This window comes from Dermacentor andersoni, chromosome 6 (genome assembly GCF_023375885.2).
Source record: "Dermacentor andersoni chromosome 6, qqDerAnde1_hic_scaffold, whole genome shotgun sequence".
NCBI classification, from domain to species: domain Eukaryota; kingdom Metazoa; phylum Arthropoda; class Arachnida; order Ixodida; family Ixodidae; genus Dermacentor; species Dermacentor andersoni.
The window spans coordinates 155,418,501-155,444,102 of NC_092819.1; the positions used below are offsets into that span (position 1 = coordinate 155,418,501).

The 25,602-nt window shown below is 49.6% G+C and overlaps 1 protein-coding gene across 1 annotated transcript in view; it reads right to left on the bottom strand.

Annotated features, from left to right (window-relative positions):
• Positions 1-1,699: 1,699 nt before the first annotated feature.
• Positions 1,700-25,602, bottom strand: part of LOC129382783 (uncharacterized) — an 82,926-nt gene continuing 59,023 nt past the window's right edge. Inside the window, exon 4 of the mRNA XM_072289010.1 lies at positions 1,700-1,945. Within this exon, the coding sequence (XP_072145111.1) occupies positions 1,700-1,945 (246 nt within the window). The remainder of the gene's footprint in view (positions 1,946-25,602) is intronic.

Genomic DNA, 25,602 nt, shown 5'->3' on the forward strand with positions numbered 1-25,602 from the left:
CTGCCTGGATTTTGGCCTATCTCTTTTTGGCTGTAGATATCACCTTTCAGCCTTGACATATATAACAGTAGCAAAAAGAAGCTTTCTTGGGGAACATGGACTTCGATGTTCGTGCAAAGATCGGTCATAATATCTCTAGCAGCATGGCTATAAGAGCGCCCTTTTCTAGCCAGTTTCTTGCAGTTTTGTGAGAAACCCAGCGTTTATTCTTCTCTGATGTCCTCTTCTGTTGAACAGCACCTTCGTCTTTGCGAATCGGCATCTATGATAATTCTGGTGAAGGTGTAAATAACATGTCACTCATGTAGAGATACCACAAGTCGATCAGTTTCTCCATTTAAGTGAACACTGTAAGGGTTGGAGGTCGTAGGGGGGAACTTGGGAGGAGCTAGGCGTACAGGATTTATTTACAGATATTTACATTAAATGAAGAGATACGTTCTACAGTCTAGTGTGACTCCCAAATGGAGCACGCAAGACGAAGCATACAGCATACGAGCACGAAGCTCCAAACACGCAGCTTCTCGAGCACGATGACACAGCACACCTAGCAGCCGACAAACTGCCGCTTATAAACACTCCATCCTCCCTAGATCCCTAGGTGAGGGAAAACGGCAGTTCACCGCCAATTCGTTGCGTCCAACGACATCGTAGATGGCCCGCGTTTTTGGAGGAGGAAGGCTCATACACACACGTACGCACTGGTTTCACTGCCCCCAACGAGGTGAGGTGGTCTTCGCAGAACTGAATTTTGCCCAAAGGAGGTGCCTAGCTCTTATTCCCCGAGTTGACCCCCGCAGCGTGGCCACCGATTCTCCATTGTCTTGCGTATTGAAAGGCGCGTGGGACGGTGCCGCCAAATACATTCCCTCGGGAACTCACTCGCTCCCGAAAGACCGGGTCGGTGGTGGCGAGTTCCCTAGAAATAGTCGGTCCGCCGATCGCGTTTAGTCATAGCGGCGCCGAGGGGGCTTTGACGCGGCACCTCGAGGTCCCTGCGCAACGAGTCACCGCAGGGGGTTTGGAAGGCTTCCATGGTCTCTTCGGGAAAGCTCGCCACGCTCGCAGCTGCAGCTGGCTGCGAAAACGTTGTATGTCGGCATCTCTGCAGGGCGTTCCTAACGATACCTCGAAATATTTCGAATTTACCATTGCATGCGACAGCCGACGCAAAAACGCGATATTAACACTATCTAAAAATTTGTGTAGGATTATTCCGCACATGCAGTAACAAATTTAACTTTCCCTACTTGCACTAACCTCACATATCAGTGTTTTTTGCGTTAGTCACTTATCAAGACTTCCCAACGAAAATTTCGGTAAATATACGTCGTGAAGTTAAAAAGGCGTCAGCAAGCACTTCTCTAATTGCTGCATGGCCGATAACCGCGCTTCCTTAACTAGTCACCGTAGCCACGGTCGTGTGTTCATGAATTGATTTATTGCGTACCTTTACCAACTGAGTGAATTTACAGGAGACAACACAAAAAGAGGCGTCGCAGGGCAAATTCTTGTAGACGAGAATGTTATTACAGAAAACAAGGGCAGGCTACAAGTCCTCACGGAGGCAATCGGAGCGCTTTCGTCGAGGTGTTCGCCTGAGTCAGCTTCCACGGTTGCTCGGGCACCTCAGCCGCGGTAACAACCGGCGGGGGCATTGCCAGAATGTTGAACATCTGCAGCTGCTCCTGCGGTGCCCTTAGCTTCGGGTTCCAGGTGGGCCCGGTTTCGCCTGCAGCCTGTAGTACTGAACCTGCGCTGCGTTCGGCTGCCATCCGGAGGCACGCAGCTCGATCAGTTCGAGCAGCGTGTAGCGCGCCTTAGCCGAGACACCGGACTGCATGAAGGCGCTGCGCATGCGCCCGGTGAGCATCGTCATAAGCCATGGGACGGTGGCTTCCATAGCTGAGCCGGCTGCAGTTAGCACCCATCGCAGGCACTCCATCTGGAAAGTGAACCGAGCCTTCAGTAAACAAGGCGCCGTGGAAGGTTCAGCGAAAGTTTCGACCGAGCTAGTCGGCTCACGATTACTGTCACGTACAGCCTGCAATCGCAGACAGGAAAGTCTAGCGCTGCATCCTTCGGGTCCTGTCTTTCAATCTGGGCTTGTGCGCGAGACTAGTTGGGAGAGTTACGGTGATCAGGAATGTCGGCAATAATTATTTCGACGCCACTTATTGCGTGCAAGCAAAAACATGCGTTGTAGTTGTACAGCCGCCATTAGGCACCTTCTGTATTTGACGCGCATCGGCAGCTAATCATGGCATACAGCGTACGTGTATTAACTAACTTGATCCAAGCTATAAGAATCGACATGTTCACTACCAAGAATGCACCCCACTCTGTATTCTTCACAATCCTAATTGTTGAGCAAATCCAATTATTTTTGCTATGAGTATATGTTATTATTATATTACGAACATTTAAAGGGGTAACCTAAACAAAAGGTTTTCAATGGAGAAGCTGTAGTGTCTATTATGAAATACCCAAATGATTCCTATCCGCGAAGATAACTCCCGCTGGTTATATTTTTGAGGGCTGCAAGTAAAGATCGCGAGAACTTTTAAAAACGTGCCTCGGGACACGTATTTTATGGTCAGCAGCGATGTATTACCCTCAGATATATTACCAACAATTGATATTCTAACGCAGTCGCAACGCAGCATGAATGGGGCCTAAAGAGCCCGTAACCTCCTCTGATAACACAAAATATAATTGCGTGCTCCACTCCAAGCTTTTTCAGTTCCTTTTTCACATGTCTTGACGCAAACAGGGTAATGCGGGTGACGGTACCAGTGAAAGCTGTTAATTGGTCCCTGTTCTCGAGCATCAGTTCCGATCCCTCTGCTAGCCCAGCCTGACCCCTGTATTTTAAAGTTATACTCGACTGGAAAGTATTACTCCATTTGCCACAGTTGAGTATAGCGCCGGAATCCCACTGAACACGCTATGCTTTTAAAGAATTGCTCTGGAGTGTCAACAAAATGGAGTGACCGCTTCTGTCTACGGCCGGGGCTACTTTTTTACTTTCTTGCGTCTAGGTGGAGTGTTGAGTTGTTTAACGTTCTAGCATAGAGACTTTAACCATGCAGTCGCCCGCCCGCTATTTCTCGTCGTCCTGCTTCCCTGTTGTGCGAAATCAACTAATTGCATATATTGCCTATTTTGGCACTATGCCTGGGCCTGTGACAGCGCGCAGCAAAATAGTGTGGAGTCCTCATCAGCGGAATTTGATGGTGTTTAAAAAAATCGAGCCGAATCATTCATATGATGGCAGATTAGCCAGCGAAGCTGTCGATCGCAGACCGGGCAATTATGGACAAGCTGCGCCTCCAGAAACTTTAATGTGGAATTCACCCTGATGAAACTCGAAGGAGGTGGCAACTCCCGCTTCTGTCGCTTGGACTCGAACGAACTATAGCCTGACACTTACGAGCGGTTTCCAGTGCGCGATATTCATGGGTAGCTTGTCTTCGACGCCGACAATTATACTCTCGCGTCTGCTCTCGCTGGCGTTTTTCGGAAGCAATGTCATTGGCCGCCTTCTCCACTTTCGCATGGGCACGTTGTCTTTGGTTATAGTCGCGTCTCTGCTGTCGCCGCCTCTCTTAGTACTCGGCTTGTTCTTCGGTCGTGCTCACAATGCGTGGTCTTCGCACTATTCCAATTTTTGTTGCAGTGGCGACTGTTGCAATGATCTAGCTCTGTAACGCACAATCCGGTTTTTACATACCGCGGCGCCTACCACAGCGCACACCCTCGTGTTTTACCGCCACAAAAGCCGCACCGTTGTATAGAGTGCCGACGACAGAAGACGTAGCCGGCAGCAACGACAGCCAGCGCGGGATCCCTCCCCCACTGCACAGCTTCTGTGCGCGGTGAAATCACGTGTCCTTTCTTTCTTATGCGCCGTACTATCGTTCATTATCTTTTTTGTTCACTTTAAATATGCGAGCCAACCCAGATAACCACTCCTGCAAGACCACACAGCACCGCCTTTTCTTTTTTGTTCACTTTACGGATGTTAGCCAGCGTAAATACCACCCCTACGAGACCACGCATAAGGCTCAATCATATAAGCCCGTCAGGTAAACAGCGTCGCTCTAAAAAGAAAAAGTGAACCTAGCGTTCGGCACTGATGTAGTGCCCACGTATTTTTTCCGAGAAGTACGTAGCAAGAATGAAAGAGCACCCGTGGGAAGAGTAGCGAAAGCGAGAGAAAAACTGTTCTCTCATTTCGTAATCAGAATGCTTTAGGGGCGCGTTAAGCAACGGAGATGGCTCAGATACTTGGATAACAATTACGTTTCGAGTCTGTTTTACCAATGAAGCAAATTAAACAATCGCTTTTAAGATAAACAGAGCATAACAATTCGTGAAGCTTTGTTAGCGCTTCTGCTGTTGACAGAGAACGCAAAGGGCGATGACGTTTTGGTGGCGGATCCTTATGCATAGCAGATTACGGGTGTTGCTATCTTCGTTCATTTTGGCTTGTATCCTATATAAGAGTTCGAATGACATTCGTTGATAGCGGGGGTGGGGCGCACGAATGTCACTGCCAGCAAGTGTCGACTCGCATGTTCTTTTTTTTTTTTCTAACATCACGTGCTTTCTTTGTAGCACTGACAGAAACCATCTTCACAGAAAAATATTTGTACATTTTGTACTGCACTCTACAACTTTCTCATTGAAGATTTGACGCTTAGAAGTTCTTTAAGGTTCAGTATTAAATTTTTTTTGAATCAATGACCGAACCTCAAAAGAACAAATGTTTTAAGGTGTTCGAGTGCACAATAATCACCCTTGCCATATTTTAATATTACCGTGGCAGTGTCAAGCGCACGGCACGTCAGCGGCCGACAGCAGGATCTATTCCAAATGAAAGTACGCGCCCGCGCATACTTTCGCCACTCCCGCCGCCCATCGCCGCTATATACGCTTAATCGTCGTGTGGTCGACGATTAAGCGTATATGATATGATAGCGCTATATGATAAAAAAAAATCACCACCCATTCCAGTACGTGACGAGGGTCGAACAGCAAAGCTGTGTTAGTTAGACCGAGCGTTAAACCATGCAAGTGAACTTCGCCAGCAGTCTGTATTGTAAATTTTTGTTTCAACATTCGGTCACCTAGTTTTCGCTTTTGCCTGCTTCGCGTGGTCAGCATGCTTTAGTAGCGCTGCCGTTTGAACTCGGCATCTCTGGCGTGCAGCTCAGGGTCGGTCCTACGACGATGAGCCCGTTCACGAGCCAACTCTCGCTGACCCTCGCGGTAGGCAGCTCCTTCCTCAGGAGTACGCGCTACTTGTGGTCTTCCCATAGTGGTAGCTGGGAAGCAATCTGCGGAACCAGTAATCCAAAGCTCCTTAATTTGGGCGCAAGGCCCACGACTGGAGATGCGGACGCTACAATCATTTTAACAATTGGTTAGATTAGTTTGACGATTGACAGGGCTTGAAGTACCGGCAGCCGCGCGCTGCTAGTATCGCGTTTCGATCGCTAAGCATTGCTCGCTGGCCGGAAATCGCCAGCACAACATTTGTTTCTTTCGCGGCATGGTGCAATCATCGTCATCATCATCATCATCATCACCGGCCTGTTTTATGTCCACCGCAGCACGAAGGCCTCTCCCCGCGATGTCCAATTACCCCTTTCCTGCGTCAACCGATTCCAACTATCGCCCGCGAGGTTCCTCATTTCATCGCTCCACCTAGTTTTCTGCCGTCTTCGACTGCGTTTCCCTTCTCCTGGTACCCATTCTGTAACCCGATAGGTCCTACGGTTATCTAACCGGTGCATTACATGACCTTCCCAGATCCATTTTTTTCTCTTGATGTCAATTAGCATATCGTCTATACCCGTTTTCTCTCTGGTCGAAACCGCTCTCTTGCTGTCTGTAAACGTTATGCCTAGCAATCTTCATTCCATCGCTCTTGGCGCGGTCCTTAATCAATCGTCGATAAATTCGATGCCGATCTCGCTCGATCGCCGAAAATGCACTGTTTGACAACTGTATAGGATTCGCGTATAAGATTGTATTTTCACAAAGGGAAAGGGGTCGCTGCAACTCCTTTCCCACTGTTGAGCTTTTCTTTTCCTCTGCCACTAGGTGACGTGGCCGCTTTTTAGCGAAGTCCGACAATGCTATCCAGCACACCGGAGGGCCGCAAGATACTCGACAAGATGGGCCTCAACCCTGTTGGCCAATGCGCCGACGCCATGCGCATTCCCAGCGACATCAGGTCTCTACTGCACATCGAGCCCATTCCCCGCAATATGCACCCCGCAATCAACGTCGGGCGACGTCGGGCCAGCTGTACAGCTCTACCCGAGCATGTCCGCAACAACAACACTGAGGCAAGGTTCGTGGCTGCCGCGGCATATGTCCAACAAGAGGCATTCGCCGTCTCCAACGTCGACTCCAATTCCAGGCTTACTATCTGCGCAACGCTACGCACTTCGAGACCCGTGGTAGCCTCACAGGTTGAAATCGCGCTGGTTGCGCTCGATAGTCGCAGAGAAGCAATATATAGCGATTCCAATGCAGCCATTAAGGCCTACCAAACCGGTATGGTCTCCCCTCAGGCCCTCCGAATTCTACACAGCGCCAGAAGTATCTCTCCGCATTCTTTCACTTGGTTTCCCGCTCACTTCGGGTCGACTGAGGGCTCTCCCACTAATCCTAACGAGGGCGCGCACGAAGCCGCGCGAGGACTCGCTGACCGCGCCGCCTCCGCAGTCGCCTGCCCCGCCGGGAACCTTTGCTAAAATTATATGAGGTTAGCACACACTACAATCTGTCAAGACGGGTATTCCCCCTCCCGCACCACGCCTTATGCAGGAGGCGGGCGGTGACCCTTCGACTTTTAAAAGCCCATGCGTATACTAACCTTGCGGTCTTCATGCAATATACCCTGAAAGGTATCCCTGTGTGGACTGCCCTGCCTGTGGACTAAGGGCAACATTGGATCATGTGTTGTGGGAGTATAAAGCCATGGGTCCTTCAGCGAGGATAGGCGGGCGGAGCTCTTGGGCAGCCCAAAACTCTACAACCAAATCCTGGCCGTCCAGAGTGCCCGCTGTCGCGCCGTCAAGCTCGGCTTGGTGGTCCCTACGTGGGACTAGCCCAATGTGATCTCCCTGCGTCTTCTCTGGACCTAAAAAAGTTATTTCACTCACTCACTCACGACGGCACAAGGTCCGCTAAACAGCTTCGCTCTAAAGAATCATGCAGAAGCTCCTCTGGTAGTTGTACATATAAGCATTGAGCGAGTTTTTCGTCTTCCCGTAGTCCGGTGTCTTTATCTATGTTTCGAAACTTCATCCGACTAGTACAGACGACAGCGCTGTGGCTGCACGAACTGCTGCCGATGGTTGTGCAAGGTGAATTGATGACGCAAGAAAACTGCTGCAGGTATCGTTTCCAGGTGCAATGATGAAGTTCTCATCATTATAAGTCGTTATCGCTCTTTAGCGCCTTATTCATCCCCGTCGAACCACCATGAAGCGTAATCAACTGCACCCCGGCGGCCGCTGCGCCTGGCACGACCGCGGGGGCCGCGTATCTTGAAAGCGATCTCCGATGGGGGCTCAGGTTCGGCAAGTGCTGGCAGCTGCGTGGTCTTGCCACGTAGCTCTTGCTGAAACGAGAGGCTCGCAGCTAAGGGCGCTATCTTGAAAATGATTATATTACGGAACGGACGGACTGACCAACGGAAGGCCGTAACGCGACAGCGTTAACGAGCTTGTGTCGCAGGAAAGTTGGCATCGGCGTCCGGCGACGGACGCTGTTTCGGAAAAAAAAACTCTGAACTACAGAAACCCATACCCTGCATGTGATGCGAATAATTTGCTGAATTTTTTTTTGAATTTCCCAAGCTAAAATACGGGCGAAAATCGTGAACTACGACTTACATACAACCTACAGACACGATAGCTCTCGGATTGTAATTTGGCTATTCAAGAAAAAATAATGCTGTTACGCGAAAACTCAGAAACATCTTTTCCAGCGTTTCTACAATTTACAGATCGGCCGCGGCATCCGCAATTACCGCGCGCAAGTGTGGGTGTGGTCTGGGGTTGCACGACGTGGCGCGCCCGGTTCCATGCGATACCTCTAGCTGGCGCTTATTGCCTCCGCCGCATCACGGCCCACGCCAAGAGGCTGCCATCGTTTTCCTATAAACATTAGGGTCACATATGCTCCGGTTGCCCGCAAGCCTCAGAACCAGTCAAGGATCTTTGGAGTCGGAGGGGGGAAGGAGCGTTCCACATTTAAAGACGAAGCTTAAGCGTCCTCAAATTCTTTTTCTCGTTGGGTAAGCATCGAAACGCTTAGGCATATAATATTGCCCCAAGGCTGTAAAATATTAAGTTGATTGCAGTCTTGTAACGAACATGGGAAATTTTTAAGCCTTATGGCAAGTTGCCTAAGACGACCTTTATATACACATAACTGCATGGGCATCCATCTACAAAATATAGCTGGGCAGGCGAGCGCGCGGCCCCGCTACGCGGAACGCCACTGCAGCAAGCGCTGCCGCGCACGAAAACAAACCTGTGCTGGCGCAGTGTCGCCTACACACGTGGCTTAGTGTCGTCTCACATATTCTTCTGGCTTACCAAGTCAGAGTTTCGGCGCAGTGAAGCGAACTGTGCTTTGAATAGCATGACACCGTTTGCAACCCTTCCTTTTCTTTAAAGCTCAGTTCTTAGGTGCCCGTTGCTGCGAGGGAGCGAACTCGGAGCGCGGATGAAAGACGGCGACAGCGAAGACAGCGCGAAGAGGAGAGCGGAGGAGGAACGTATGGCGAAAGTGTCAAAAGCTCAGTGCCGCGCACGACTGGGGGCTTTTCCGACGACAATGGCGACGAGATAGTGCCAGAGTGGCGCACGTGCTCTTTATGGAAAGAAAGCATGTGTGAGCGGATATCTGTCGTAGCGGCTATCACGCCCACGCGTCACGATTAGCGAAGCAGTCGCATAGAGGTAGATATTCAACAAGAGCGGACACTCCAATAGAGCCCAGAGCCCGGAGTGACTGTAGCGTACCAAGCGGAAGGTATTAATTCCTTCCGATTTCGGTGTTGGGCGCGCCCGTTTTGAACGCTTGCTGGCACACACTGCGTTGTCTGCGGTACTCGTTTCGTTTTTCTTTGCTTCTGCTGCCCAGTAGCGCGCAGTGTTAACTGTTAGCTCAACCCAGTTGAAAATGACAACAGAGGTTGCCTTCAGTACTACAGAAATTTCTGTTGTACAACAGGATTTTTCTGTAGTAACTACAGATTGCTGATGGAGCGACAGACTTTTCTGATGTACAACAGGCATTTCTTGTTGTGGCTACAGAAGTACACTCTGTCGTATGCCTGTTGTTACACCAGAAAGCTGAAGCTCTACAACAGATTTTTGTAGTACTACAGAAAAAATTGTCATCACAACAGGCACCCTGTTGTGCCAACAGAAATGTTCCTGAAGTAACCCGACAAACTTCTGTTGTGTTACAGAGAGCTGTTGCAATACTACAGAAACCTTTTGTGGCAACAGGCCCCCAATTGTCACAACAGAAGTGTTCCTGAAGTAATGCGGCCAACTTCTGCTGTACTACAGAAAAATGTTGTTGTACGACAGAAACCTATCATTCCAACAAGCCCCAAATTGTCATAACAGAAGTGTTCCTGAAGTAATGCGACAAACTTCTGTTGTACTACAGAGAACTGTTGTACGACGGAAACCTATCGTCGCAACATGTACCCCAACCCGCCGTGGTTGCTCAGTGGCTATGGTGTTAGGCTGCTGAGCACGAGGTCGCGGGATCGAATCCCGGCCACGGCGGCCGCATTTCGATGGAGGCGAAATGCGAAAACACCCGTGTACTTAGATTTAGGTGCACGTTAAAGAACCCCAGGTGGTCGAAATTTCCGGAGTCCTCCACTACGGCGTGCCTCATAATCAGAAAGTGGTTTTGGCACGTAAAACCCCATAATCTAATTTTTTAACATGTGCCCAATGATGACAACAGAAGTGCACTGAAATTAAGCGATGCGACAAGCTTCTGTAGCGCCGAGTTGAAAAAGACAACAGGCATTCCTGTCGCAACTACAGAAATTTCTGTTGTACGACAGATGTTCCTGACATTTCTGTAATTGACAGACATTTTTGACGTTACGACAGAAATTCTCATGTCGCAACAGAAGCATTCTATCCCGAAGACCAAGAGGTCTAAAGTCTCAACAGAAACGTTCTGTCGCGACAACAAGAGTTCTGAAGTCGCAAAAACAACTTTCTATCGTGACAGCGACTCTGACGTTACGACAGCAATTCTGACATTGCAACAGAAACATTCGGTCGCGACGGCCAAGAGTTCTGAAGCCGCAACAGAAGCGCTTTCCGTCGCGGTTCTCTAAAAAATTGTATGTCAGTTTCGCATCGGTGGTGTACACTGTACTTTTCTCTTGCGCGGTATTCAATCGCGATTCTCTGAAGCCGGCAATGCTGACAGCACCGACACCGGTATTAAAGTCGACTTGGCCAATTGTTAAAATTGTGCCGTGACGACGGGGCACCAGCAACGCCCTACCGGCCTTCTGAAAATCTGCCGCCGATCAAAATTATACCATCTGCGGGAATGGCTGCGTATCCGTTTTGTTTTATTTGGTAAGATGTGGCACACAGGCCGGCGGACTTGCATGTGCGGTTACACTGACACATTAGTTAATTTCCCAAAAATATTGCAGAAGCTTATGCGAAGCGGAAAAGACGTTTTGGATTTTTTGACAAAGTTGCGTGAAAAGCTGTCTCGCTCGGGTCTCATTAATCTGGTACAGCGCTGCCGCGAGAAGCCAGTATGCTGTGAGAATGAAGACTCATCCACGATTGTTTATGTAGCGATTTTGCATTCCACAGGCGAATTTTATGCGCGCTCAAAAGGGTAAAGAGCGAGAGACAACTGTCAAAATTAGCAGTAACAACCCTAACGGTGTCCCTGGCCACCGTTATCAATTTCTGAATTTCTTATTCAATATGGGTATCGTACACCAAAATCGATGTTCTCGCACTCCACGATGTACCTGTCGGTGGTAACAACACTTTTGCTCTTCTAAAAATGCGGCAGTTGACGCGGTGGAGTGAAAGCGCATCTTGGCTTTTAAAATACAAATGGAAAGAGCAACGCAGACAGCGACTTTTACTGTTAACATGGCCAAAATGTACTCTGACAGAAATGTGCGGCGTGGCGCAGTGGTAAGATGCTGGGCTCGGGATCCCAAGTTCGAATCCCGGGCGGAAACGTTCTCTTTTTTATATTTTTTTCTTTTACTAATAAATTTACATATCCTTAAAGAGGTCTCTGTCAATTTTTAATTCAATATTGATCAGGAACTACAGAACTTTCGATTACAGGACGTCAGGCAACAGAACTACAGACGACAGAACTACAGAAACAACGTCGCAAAATACGACAGACTGAAAATTTACTGTTGTGTTTTTCAGCTGGGAATCGCGTGCATTCTTCATTAAAACGATTCCGCACGTCAGTGCGGAATTCTTTATTTAGTTTCAATGCTTGCGAACGATCTTTTCAAGCCTCCATCGAATTTGTGTCACGTGAATTTTCATAAAGCAGACGCAAGACACGTTGTAAATGATGAAAAGATTATTTTGCTCTACAGAAATGCTGGCTCCGGCCTTTTTTTGAGTAGATCTAACGTTGTCGCACGAGGTAAGCAGCAGCAGATCCCATACGAAGCTCCACCGGACGGCATCAGCTGAAATAAATAAAGCATGTGTCATCATTTAAATTAGGCTCTATACGATTACATCGTGTAAAGGGGAAACGTGGGAAAGTGGTAAATAGGCGACGTTACAAACAAAACAAATTCGCTTTCACATACATGGTGATAGTACGCTACATACACAGGTCGCCACAACACTGGCTCTCAGCCAGTCTATGCGAGACGCTCCCAGAATGCCTTCTACTCCCACTCAAAAGAAATGCGTGGGTGAAAAGCCTGTTTTCAGTGTTCAAAACACAGCATTTTTGAGTTCATGGTTTTTGAGCTCCTCGGCGTTGTCTTTCGCGCGTTCTGCCGGCGGAAGCAGTAGATTCCAGTGTTACTACTCTTGGCAATCACTCGTCGCGTACCGTCGCGTCGCATGAGTACCGAAAGAAGGTATATGTTGCGGGGCCATAGAAAGCGTCGCAAACTTCCCTCAGATTCTACACACGCCAAAGTAACTGTCATCCCGACCGGCTTGCTTTTTGGCTGCGTCACAACCACGGGCGCGGCGAGTGTGCCTCAAAGCTATACCAAAAATAACGAAAGTATTTACAATAACTTCGGAGGTAACTGGATGCGTCACGAACTTGTCCCTGTAAGATTCAGCACACGGGAAACTTACTACTGAACACGGCCGAGCTGCTTTTCGCTAACTGCGTCACAACGCCGGGCGCGACCACTGTGCATAAAAATTACCCCCAAAAAGTAACGAAATTAGTTACAATAATGTTGTGGGTTAGAGAATGCTCCACAACTTGTCCCGGTAAGATTCAGTACACGCGGAAACCGTCACACGGCCAAGGCCTTGGCCGTGTGACGGTACCGGTACTCTTCGCTAACTGAGTCACATAGCCGGGTGCGGCGAGCGCGGCCAAAAACTACCGAATACAGTTATAATAGTGTTGGGGCTCACAAAAAGCGTTGCAAACATCTCCCAGTATGAGTAATCAACTAAATTTAAGCACTCCAAGACGGCCGAGCTGTCTTCGCTAACTGTGTCACAATCTCGGTTCCGTGCCGTAAAAGCCAAAATTGCTTCAAATGCGTCGCAGACTGTCCGAAAAGATGTTTCACCTTGCCGTAGTCCAATAATACAGTGGTTCCGTGATGAAGTGCAGAAGGAACGCAAGAAAACGCCGGGGGCCCAATAAACAAGCTAAATCCAAGAGAGCCTTGTCGCTGAACTGGCGAACTTCGCATGCGCAACCGGCCCCACTGGCTCCGGGGCGTCACTGGCACATCACGCATGCATCTGTGGCGCCTGGCATACGGTTAGTGTGTGGCTAGCCGCACACGGGGCGGTTAGGCACACGCTAACCACTTATACGTAAAACTAAAAGTGGCTAGTGGTTAGCCACACGAGTATAAGTGGTTAGCCACACGTTAACCACTTATACGCAAAAATGATAAGTTTTGCGTATAAATGAACTTATATCTTGCGTCTTATTCTTCTTGCGTTGCCTAGCAACAAGCTAGCGGCCTACCAGACGCCCAATAGACATGCGTCATGCGCTAGAGACGCCACCGAAGCCGGCGGCGTATGTGAAATTCGCGTGTGCGGCGACCCTTTTCGTTTGGACGTAGCCTGTTTGCGGGGCTCCCGGCGCATTCTTGCGTTCCTTGTGCATCCCGACACCACGTCAATTCACTATTGGAATACGGCAAGGTGAGAAATTTCGTTTCACAGTCTGCCACCCATTTTAACCAATTTAGGTTTTTACGGCACAGAACCGAGACTTGTGACGCAGTGGCGAAAAGCAGCTTGGCCGTACTGACGTAGTTATTTTGAGTTAATGACTCGTACTGGGAGATGTTTGCGACGCTTTCTATGAGCCCCAATATTATTTTAACCTTTTCCAGTAGTTTTTGGGCACTCTCGGCACACCCGGCTTTGCGACGCAGTTAGTTTCGCGTGTACTGAATCTCACTGGGACAAGCTTGGGTGCTTTCTCTGACCCCCAACATTATTTTAATTAATTTAGCTACTTGTTGGGATACGTTGAGGTACGCTCACCGCGCATAGATTTATGACGCAGTCAGCTCCTTTGGCGTGTACTGAATGTCAGTGGGACAACCTTGTGAATCTTTTTGTTGCCCTGCAACAACATATACCTTTTTCGGTACTCACGCTTGCGAAAATGGGACGAGCGACTGCCAGGAGTGATAAGACTGAAGTCTGTTGCTCGCGCCGGCAGAACGCGCAAATGACAATGCCGAGGTGCTAAGAAAGCAACAACTTGAATATTGTATTTTTAACGACTAAACAGGCTTGCACGGACGCATTTGTCTTTAGTGCGAGTAGAAGGAATTCTGCCAGCGCCTAGCATGATCTCACTGAGAGCCCGTGTTATGGCCGCTTCAGTGTACGTAGCTTGCCATCGCGTCGGCTGAGGCCAAGTTGTTTTGGAAACGCGCAATCGCCGGTGTATTTTTGCTCTTAAATTGCAGGAATTAATGACCGGGAATGGGGAATGCTTTCAAATTACATGTTTTCATAGTTTACGATATGGTCTCGGATGGGTCAGGTATTTTGCTACGCAATGTGTACGCAGAAGCCAATTGCTTTGGTTTGTAATGCTGCCCATTCACGACATTCGCACGCTTCGCCTCTACGCGCAATATTCCTAAAAGCTCTAAACACCAAAATAACACAAGCTTGCAATATGTTCAGTGGATGCCCTCCTGTGGAGATTTGTACAAGAACTACTGCTGCTTACCTGTTGCCGAAACGTTGGATGAACGCAGAAAAAGCCCCGAAAGAGCGTTTATATAGAGTAAACTAAACATTTCCTCCTTTACCATGGGTCTTGCGTGTGCTTTATGAAATTGCACGTGGCACAGATTCGATGGAGCCTCGTAAATATACTTCGCGATAATTTGTGCAAATTAAATCGATTCCGTGATAATTTGCACGGTGGAGCAGCAAAAGAAAAAAAAAATCACGCGCCGATTAGCGCAGCCGGCGCAACGTGAGCAGGCTAGGGTACAAAAGGCTTTCTCCCAAAACCGAAACCGGAAGGTGTTAATCCCATCCGCTTGGTGTGCTACAGTCAATTCGGCCGCTGGGCTCTATGGGATTGTCCGCACTTGTCGAATGTCTTTCTGTATGGCAGTCACGCCACACTTCGTTCCGTTTGCAACGTGCCGCACGAGACAGATTGTCCGCGCCAGCCAATACATAGCGAAATGAAAGGTCGTATACAGCTGCGCTCAAATTTCGCACTAGGGGGTATCGTAATCATCGGTTAATTTTGTCTTCAGTGCAAGTGAAACGGCGTCGCAACCCAGTACACTGCGTCATCAAAGGCTTCAACAATGTAAGCGAACATTTCCGTCAGCCTGCCTGCGCAGGTTTGCTTCAATGCGCAGCCGCGGCAGCGTGGTGGCGAGGTGCTCGTGAGCCCTGAAATATTTTTTGGGTGCCTGTGCATGCACCAGTAAAGTACTGGACTAAACGACATGCTTTCTCGAAATCGCACTCGAACGCTTTATGAACGTTTAAAGCACGCTACGCTAGTAGTAGATAAGTAGATCCGAAGAGGGGGGGGGGGGGCGAAATTGATAAGGTTGCACATGTCATTAAGGACATCCAGATGATGCCTTCCCTCTTGTTGTTCTCACGAATTCTTCCACTGTGCAAGCCATTATTACCGAATGCCGGCGGTTTGAAGAAGCCAAGAGTCGCCGCATTGCCCAGCCATTTCCCCGCATTCCCAACACGGCTGCTACATCCACCTGCGAAGACCTCCGCAGTCCGCCCATGCCCAGTCGGTCTGATGACATCCTACATATCATCCCACGTGAAACAGAAGCCTCATCTCCTGTCAGAACCCCAACCCATGGCCCCGACAATTGCCAGGCCATCATCTCATTCATCCAGTCCGTCGTGCGCCAAGAATTGGCCAACGTTGGCTTGACCAACGTCTGCTCAGTTAATCGGCCTGACTACACTCCGTCCAGCACAGTCATACGCACCCGCAGCCTGAATGCCCCAACGCGGTATCGCAACCCGCCCGAATGGCGTACTCCAGACGACAGGCCTATACGCTTCACTTGTGCCCATATCGGCCATATTTCACGTCACTGTTGGTCTTCGTGTAATTCGACCCCGTGGTCCTACCACCCACCCCACGGCCCTCATGCTGCTCCTCGGTTCCCCCCGCAAACCGAGCGAGTAAATTCTGGCGACACTTCTCTCTGCCTACTCGTTCTAGCCGCTGTCCTTCGCCACGTCGCCGCTTCTCCCGATCGCCTCCATCTCGCCGATCACCGTCCCCTAGCTCCTTCCGGCCCATCCTTCCGGAAAACTAACAGGTGCAGAACAAACCAACCCGATACAAAAATCCTCTTCTGACCTTGCCCACCCTTGGGAACCTCATTAATCTGAACGTGGATGGTGTACCTGTCACGGCTCTGACTTACACTGGCGCGCACGTATCTGTGATGAAAGCTCAGCTTCGGAATCATCTCAAGAAAGTCCTCACTCCTGCTCCGTCGCCTGTGGTCCAAGTCGCCGACGGTGGAACACCAGCCGTTATTGGTGTGTGTCCGGCTCGTGTGAGTGTCGCGGGACATCATACTTCTGTTTTATTTTATGTTCTAGAGCACTGGGCTCTCACGGCCTCATCCTGGGCCTTGACTTTCTGTCTACACATTCCGCCTTGATAAACTGTTCTGCTGGCGTTGTGCATCTCACTCTACCTGCTTCTATTGACCCTCCCGATAGTGCTCCGATACGACTACGTTCCACAGAGCATATTCGCCTCCCTCACCGTGCCGTTACCTACATAGGTGTCTCCCCTGTTGCACCTGTACCAGACGGTGACTGCATCATATCCCCTAATCCGGATGTCCTGCTCTCGTATAACGTCACTTTTCCTCAAACCGTCATTACCATTTCGGACAACATGTCCTTCCTTCTGCTTGTGAACTTTGCACTCTGTACACGTGCTCCCGCGCGGAATATCCCTGGCGCAAATAACGCCAGCCAGAGACTCCCACATTTTGGCTTTAATTTGTGAAAGCTCCTTGTGTACAACTCTTGCTTCGCCCCCTGTTCCTTCAGACTTGAATGACTTAACAAAAATGATTGCTCCTGCTCTTCCGCCCCAGCGTGCTCCAGAACTACGTTGCCTCCTTGCCTCATACTGGGACATATGCTACCTTGAAAAACGTCCTCTAGAGACAAACATCTCTCGTAAAACATCGAATAAACACCGGTGATGCGAGCCCGATCCATCGGCGACCCTACTGCGTCTCGCCTACTGAGCGACATATCATCCAACATGAAGTTGACAAGATGCTTTCTTGAGACATCGAAGCTTCTTGCAGCCCATGGGCATCGCCTGTTGTACTAGTTAAAAAGGACTACAGTTGGTGATTTTGCGTCGTATATTGACACCTCAACAAGGTAACAAAGAAAGAAATCTATCTGCTACCACGCATTGACGATAACCTGGATTGCCTGCATGGAGCACAATATTTTTCGTACATCGACCTTCGCTCCGGCTACTAGCAAATTGCAGTGGATGACATGGACCACGAGAAGACAGCTTTTATTACTCCCGATGGCCCGTATCATGTCAAATTGATGCCTTTCGTATTATGTAATGCCCTGGCCACATTTGAACGAATGATGGACGCACTCCTACACAGTTTCAAGTGGCCCATCCGCCTCTGTTACCTGGACGACATGATCGTTTTTTTCGACGATTTTTGCGACACATCTTGAACGCCTATCGACGATCCTATCTGTTTTCCGTCAGGCGGGGCTACAACTAAACTCGTCCAAGTGCCACTTAGGTAGTCAGGAAATTTCTCTGCTCGGGCATCTCGTCGATTATTCTGGTGTACGCCCTGATCACGATAAAACACGGGCAGTGAAAGACTTTCCGGTGCCAACATGTGCCAAGGATGTTCGCAGCTTCTTGGGTCTTTGCTCCTACTTCCGTCGGTTTGTCCGAAATTTTGCGAACGTTGCGCGCCCTCTCAATCAGGTCCTCAAGAAAGACGCTGCATTCATTTGGGGCCCTGAGCAAGCTTGCGCTTCCACCGAGCTGATTGAGCTGCTTACGACCCCGCCAAATTTTGCTCAGTTTGATGCGTCAGCTCCAACAAAAGTCAGTGATGCCAACAGAAGTCAACAGATGCCAGTGGCCACGGTATTGGCGCTATCTTGGCACAGAAACAACAAGGGTGAGAACGTGTTATTGCCTACACCAGCCGCCTTCTTTCCCCTGCTGAGCGCAATTATTCCATCACTGAACGCGAGTGTCTGGCTCTCGTTTGGGCAGTGGGTTAATTCCGCCCCTATTTCTACGTCCGCCAATTCAGTCATCACTGCTCACCACGCTCTGTGTTGGCTTCAGATCCTTCAGGGCGCCTTGGCCGCTGGGCTCTGCGCCTTCAAGAATACAACTATTCAGTTGTATACAAGACCGGCAGGTTACATCAAGATGCGGACTGCCTGTCGCGCCATCATGTCGACCCTCCTAACGTTTCTGCGGCCGGCATACCTGTCACCGTTCTCTCTCTCTGGCTGCTTTTCGCGATATTGGAGCCGAACAACGTCGGGATGCCTCCTTGCAACGCCTTATTCAACGGCTGACTTCAACGACGCCTGATCCTTCCCTTCGCATGTTCGAACTCCAAGATGGTATATTGTATCGCTCAAACATGCACCCAGACGGCCCTGCACGACTCTTCGTTTTGCCTGAGCATCTGCGTCAGACTGTTCTGGCCCAACTTCATGATGTACCGACTGCAGGTCACCTTGGCGTGTCACGGACTTATGACAGCATTTTTCGGCGCTTCTTGTGGCCTGGTCTATACCGTGAAGTCTGCCGTTATGTCGCTGCGTGTGACCTTTTTCAACAACGCAAAAAGCCTACCACACTCCCAGCTGGTCGCCTTCAGCCACTTGACGTACCTTCAGAACTATTCTTACTTGTAGGTGTTGGTCATTTAGGCCCTTTTCCGATCTGTGCTTCGGGAAGCAAGTGGATTGCTGTAGCAACAGACTACGCCACCCGATATGCAATCACACAGGCTCTTCCGACAAGCTGTGCGACCAATATCGCCGACTTCCTCCTAGAGAAAGTCATCCTTCACCACGGCGCCCCTCGACAGCTCCTCACCAACCGAGGCTGTTACTTTCTTTCTAAAGTTGTCAATGACATTCTACACTCGTGCGCGACTAAACAGAAACTTGCTACTGCTTACCATCTACAAACGAACGGCCTAACCGAGTGCTTTAACCGCACCCTTACTGACATGATGTCCATGTATGTCTCCGCTGGCCATCGTGACTGGGACGTTGCGCTTCCGTTCGTTACTTTCGCCTATAATTCGTCTCGCCATGATACCGCAGGCTTCTCTCCATTCGTCTTCTTGTTTGGCCGCGACCCTACGTTATCTTTCGACACCATTCTGCCTGCTAGTTTGAATTCCACATCCGAGTACGCTCATGAAGCCATACTCAAAGCACGAGAAGCACGCCATATTGCCCGACGTCGACTTGTGGAGTCGTAGGATAATCAGGGGCGCTTATATGACGCCCACCATCGTCACGTCCATTGCACACCGGGCGCCCTGGTTCTCCTTTGGTAGCCGTCGCGACGCGTTGGCCTCTCGGAGAAGTTACTTTCACGCTACTCTGTCCCTTACCGTGTCCTGCGTCAAGTAACTGACGTCACGTATGAAATTTTTCGTGATGAGCCAACCGTGGCTCAGCAACGCTCCGAAGTTTTCCACGTCGGGCGTCTTAAAAGTTGTATCATTCTGCCGCCTCCTAACCAGCACCGAGCCGGTGCTTCAGCCGCTGGGGTTCATGTGACACGCTGCCGAAGAAGATGTTCTAATCCTGGTCGAAAGAAGGCGACGCTCTGGACTTCGCGCGCTGTCTACCATGTTCTCAGCTGCTGTAGTTATCGTAAATATCTTGTAAATATACGTCTGACTGTTTTTAACCCCCGTAACAATATTCTGAAAGTGGGGGCGGTTGTCACGGTGCGGCATTATTCGATTCGGCGAAGCACCGATCAACGGGCGCCAAAGGGTCGCAGTAATAGGAACCTACGAGCAAGACGGTTAATGCCGGCCACTACGGCAAGCGGCTGAAAAGGCTCGAAAGCAAGTTGAGGGATTATTGTCTTGTTGTTGATGGCACGACCGTGACGCCCGACAGCTTTTGTAGGATTGCTGCGACTGTGATGCCCCGAAGGCTTTTCGTAGGAACCCCTGTGTATTGTCTGCCCCGCGCATGTATTGAAAAGCTTACTAAGAAGGTGGAGGTGCGAACAATCCAAATTATCGTGTGTCTGTACAATCCCGTGTCCACGAATTGCTGGGAGTGTATGTGTACCGACAGCGCCATATAGGCGGCTGCCGTCGTTTCTCCTATGTTTATGTACGGACAATGGAGGCCCGGCTCGGACTCAAGGGTGTGCGAGTTGGGTGCAATGCGAGTGCGCAAACTCTATCAGCAGGAGGGAGTCACATGTTGTCTCAGCCCTAAATAAAAAGGGCTCGGCCAAGATCTTGGAAGGAGCCGCCATACAATTGGGTGAACTTCATTGGATCGTTACCAATATCTGTCGTGCTCCACCCCAGGGCACTAGGGAAAGGAGAAGCTTAAAGCGCAGGTTTTAGAGCGAGCTCGGCAGTCTAGAGTCTAGAAGCTGAGACTACAATCTGCTGAGCCATCCAATATCGCCTGGGCCACCTAGCTGGGCTGAACTGCGCTGAGCTAGTTGGCGTAAGAGACAACATACCGACCTCTGCAACAAGGCTCAAGGTAGTTCCCCTCAAGTTCGCTCAACCTGCTCGAGGGAAGACGTCAGACCCAGACTCCCGGGAAACACTGCACAGCAATCGCATCCACCGCAACGAGATCGGCTTGCCATCCTTATTCGGGAAAGCTCTGCCGTTGGCTCCACGCTTTATGCAGTTGCTGCAGCTGCTCGGCCATGCGTATGCCATAATTTCATTTCTTTTGAACTCTGTTTAGATGACCACCGCTAAGTGAATTTTCTAAAGTGCTAATTTCTATGTATACTGTTAACTGTTCGTTGTGTTTCTTTTGTATGCATCATAGATTTATATTAAGTGCATGTGTTAGATTTGTAGTGCTTTTGCGTTTCTTTTAATATTTGTGTCATTGTCAATCAATAAATATTTTTTCTCTCTTTCTCCCGACTCTGGCTCCTTCGCTGTGTTCTCTTGTGTACAGAACGACCAACCGGCTTGTATACCCCGTCGGCAACTTCGCGCCGACGGCGAAGGGGTGACAAGCCGTGACAGACTCACCGTAACGTCCCGCAAATGTGCTTACGCTTAACCTACGTAAGGCGACAAAAGCTTTTCTAAAGCTGTCAAATCGGTCCCGGCGTTACAGTGGCGCAATCTACTGATATCCACAGCGTATTGCGGTTCAATTGTGACATTATTAGTACCTTGGCGATTGCCCTGTAGGCTAATTATCTGTCGTGACTAATCAAATCAAGACTACTGACGGCAGCAGTATACGCGGACGTCGACTCGTGAAAAATAATGGCAGCTGGCGTTACTACGCAGATTATGGGTACTCGAACTACCTCAAATAGACGTCTACTCTTTTCCTCGCATAGACAACGCCCGTGATTGCCTTCATGGCGCCCAGTGCTTTTCATCGATCGAAGTTTCACCCTAATAATTACGACATATTTCAGTGGACCCCATGGTCTGCCAAAAAGCTGCCTTCCTTATGTCCGATGGCCATTCTTGCTGATTCCTCTAGAGCCAGTCCTCAGCTGAACTCTTCTTAATTTCACTTTCGGTCGAAATCTGATCACCATGGTCGGCCACCTTCTCATTGCTGCCTGTGTTCCATCAGACGCCCGACAAGGTGCGGTCAGTAAAACAAATTCCAGTCTCGTGCTCAGACAAAGATGTATTGAGTTTTCTTGGATTATGCTAATGCTTTGGTCGCTTTGTCCAGAACTTCATGGACACTGTGCCCTCTTACTGAACACTGAAGAACGGCGTTCCGCTCCAGTGGGGCACCGAATAAGCAGTTCTCTTTTCTGGTCTCATGGGTCTGCTTACTACACTACCAATACTGGCTCATCTTGACGCTTCATCCCCCACAGAACTTCGCACTAATGCCAGCGGCCATACAATGCCCAACAGCATGGAAAGGAAAGAGTAACCGTCTACGGCGGTCGCCTTTCGTCGTTAGGAGGCGGCTTTTCCATCACTTAGCATGATTGAGTAGCTTTAGTGTTGGCTGTCACCAAATTCCGACCTTACTTATATGGCCTAACTTCTAACTTTTTGTGTGTTCACCGACCTTCACTCCCTCTGCTGGCGGTCGGCACTCAAGAATCCGTCTTGAAATTTGGTCTTTGGGTCTCCCGGCTCAATAAATACTAGTTCATTTTTCACCACGAGCCTGGATGAGTGCACCAAGACGCAGATGTTTTATCACGTCACCCTGTCGAAGCTCCCGACCAAATTCACTCCGAGTCAGACGCTTGTTTACTGTCAATTGTTGCTTTGTATGAGGTCCTCACTGAACAGAGACGAAACGCATCTTCGCGGTTGATCATCGGTTATCTAACCTCTCCATCACTAGACCCTTCTGTTGCCCTATTATAGTTCGGTATCGTCATAACCTCTGCCCATAGATGCCAAAACATGATGATGATATGTGGTGGTTTGTGGCGCAGGGGCGAAGTATAGCCAAAAAGTGCCAGGCTACTGTTAGTTGAGTTCGAAATTTAGCGTTGAATTGCGATATCTAGATGTAACGTGGCTATAAAAAGCCTTTAAAAAGTTAATAGGTGATTACGGTGCACCCAAATGCGAAATTAGAACGTGTTTTCATTTTGCGGTATATTGGCTCGAGCGAACAAACTGTCTCGTGCGGCACGTTGCAAACAAGCGAAGTGTGGTGTGACTGCCTCGCTAATAGGCAGATCGCGAGAGGCAGCGTGTAGGTTATACGTGGGCGCGATTCAAAGTAGCTGCTGCAGACAGACCTCCGCTCATGCAGCGCTTTGTTTTGTTGCGCTTGCCGCATGCCTTATCGATGGCGTCATCAGTGAACAGACGCCGCGCGCTACTCTGGCGCTACCTCGGAGCGATCGTCGCCACAGAAAGCCCCACCCATACCAGCGGTGAAATGCGCGCTGCGCGTCTCAGGCTTTAAAACGCAGCTGCGGCAGAGCGGCCATGCCAATTGGCGGCAAGCCCTTGTGGCAGTCAAGTGACAACACGAAAATCCCGCCTCTTCTCTGTAGGTCCGAGTTGTCACGTGCTTTTTAATTCATCTGCTGAAAGGTCGGCGCTTTGTTCACCTTATTCGTCCTTCGCTCTTAACGCTAGTTGTCCTATCAAGATGACGACTTCCTTGCCACTGGTCATAACAACATTGGTGTGCTCTCTCCTGCTGCGGCGTCAGAGCGTTCCAATGTAGAAAAAGGTACTGGGTATCACCTGCACGTCCTTGCATTCCGGGCCCGTCTTGTCGTACAGGATCTGGTATGGCGCACGGTCTCCAAAAACATTTCCACCAGGAGTTCTCGGTTTACTCACCACTGTACCATGACAATCTAAAACTATGACAATCGAAACAAGCGCGACCGAGAGCTGACGCGAGCAGACGATAGTAGGAAACGAGCGGTCTGGCTGAGGCCAGATACGAGTAGGCATCGAGCGGTTGAGCGGGTCCGCATGACACCTGTTTCCCGCACGCACGTCACTAAAGGGGTTGGTCTCATTGGTCGCCGCCGTTCACGGCTCGCGGCTTTTATATTGGGGGCGAGCTCTACCACTGGAGAAGCTGGCGCCACCACCGACGCGACGTGGTATGAGGGATCACGTGGAGACAACGGCCGCGTCACTGATGTGATGCGCCGAAGCGAGCTGAAAACGAAAGTTTAAAGTCCCACCTGCGCGCTCGTTGTGATTAAGTGGGGAGATTTCCCGTTTCCGTTGTCCGCTGGATAACTCTTGAAAGTAATATAATAGGTAGTGGCGGCCTTTGAAGGCGTCCAACATGGTAGGCTAGTGTTCGGTGCCGCAATGCCGGGCGTAGGCAACGGAGCCTGGTGTCAGACTTCACACGTACCAGCAGGATAGGAAGCTGCATGAAGCTTGGATCGCTAAACTTGGAAGTGGTAAGCAGCCATCGGCAACAACTCGGGTGGGCAGCATGCACTTGCACGGGGAAGTGCATGCTGCCTCTCTCTCACCTATCGCATCCCCTTACCCCTCCTCCAGTACAGGGTAGCCAACCAGAGATAATCTCTGGTTAACCTCCCTGTCTATCCTTTGTCTTCCTCTATCTCTCTCTCTCTGCGGGGAAGATTTCTGCTACGGAGTGAGGGCTAGCGATGTTCGCTGTGAGTAGAAGAAAGCGCGCACTGAGAGGCTCGCACGCGCGCGGCCCAGTTAATGTCATAAAGCTCTGGTCTATGAACATGTTGAGGCTAGACACTGACAAGTCCACTGGAACGGAAAGGGACGGTGTGAAACACATTAAAGAAAGGCATGGGGTATGCTGATTATGTTTGCGTTAGCACTAAGCAATCAATGTACTGGATTAAGAAAAAGAAGCGATGGGAAATACCACTCTGAAAAGACTAATAAGCCTGCAGTACAACGCGGCTTGAGAAATAATGATATTGTAACGGCCAAGAATTCCGAAGAAAAAAAGTTTGAATCGTCCACATGGCATATGAAAAGTCGCCGTAGGTGTCGAAGTCCCTATATTTATAATGAAATTATTTTGGAACAGCTCTGACAGCGGCCACGCAACAATGATTGCTTGTGTGCTAACAATTGCTCATTATCCGCTGCGTAAAATCACGGCACGGTGCGAAAACGTGCTGGCAGCGAAATCAAAACATTATGCGCGGACATACAGAAGCGCAGCCGGCCGCTGCGAACACATCCGGTCGCTGCATTGAAGCTTCATTGTGTTATGCTCCAATTGGTTATCGAGACAGCTTACTATAAGCACAGATCTCACATAGTTTGTTCTCAGCGATTGCGTACCTTGGGCGCAAGAAACCGGTGCGGGGGACTCCATCGCGGCGACCGCGCGCATTGGGCGTTCACTGTACGTATTCAGTGAAGAGATAGCTTTTGTAAACCATTCAATGCTCTCTGTTTGGCCAAGATGATTAGGTTGACAGTAAAACGTTCCATCAGTTCAAAAGCACGTACAGAAATGTCTAGGGGGGCTCCCGCGTGGTGTTCTTATTGAACGCCGACAGCCAAACCTATGAGCCGAGTGCCGCGTTATCCCTCATGCTACGCAAGCAAGGCGCTTCCGATAGGTGGCGACTCCGTAAGTCGTCGCCCCCAACACCACTCCGCGTTCCCTCTTTCATCATTCGCTGTTGTGCTCATTCGCTGGGTTACGCCGACACCCTGGCTGACACTCGCCGCAAGAACGGGCGCCTAAGGGCTGCGCTCTGAAAGAGTCGCTGTAAAGTGCGTAAAATATATTTAAAATAAATTAGTGGCAATAACAAATGAAGTGTGTGATCACAAAAGAGACGTTGTGGAATGATGATATGATCTACTAAGGTGTTTCAGAGAAGCACTACTGACTTAACAGAGCTCTCGAAACCCTAGGGTCTGGAGGCGTATGATATACAAAACACTATCGCTGCAGCATCCTCTGGCGTGAGCATGTGCTAACAATTTCAGGGACTAATAACATGCAACGCAAGATCATTCAAGAATACTAGAAATGCTTCAAAATGGTGTCGAAACGGTTCTCCGCCAAGAAACATTACCGGATGGAGAGCGATATGCTGGCGATATACCAGGGAAAA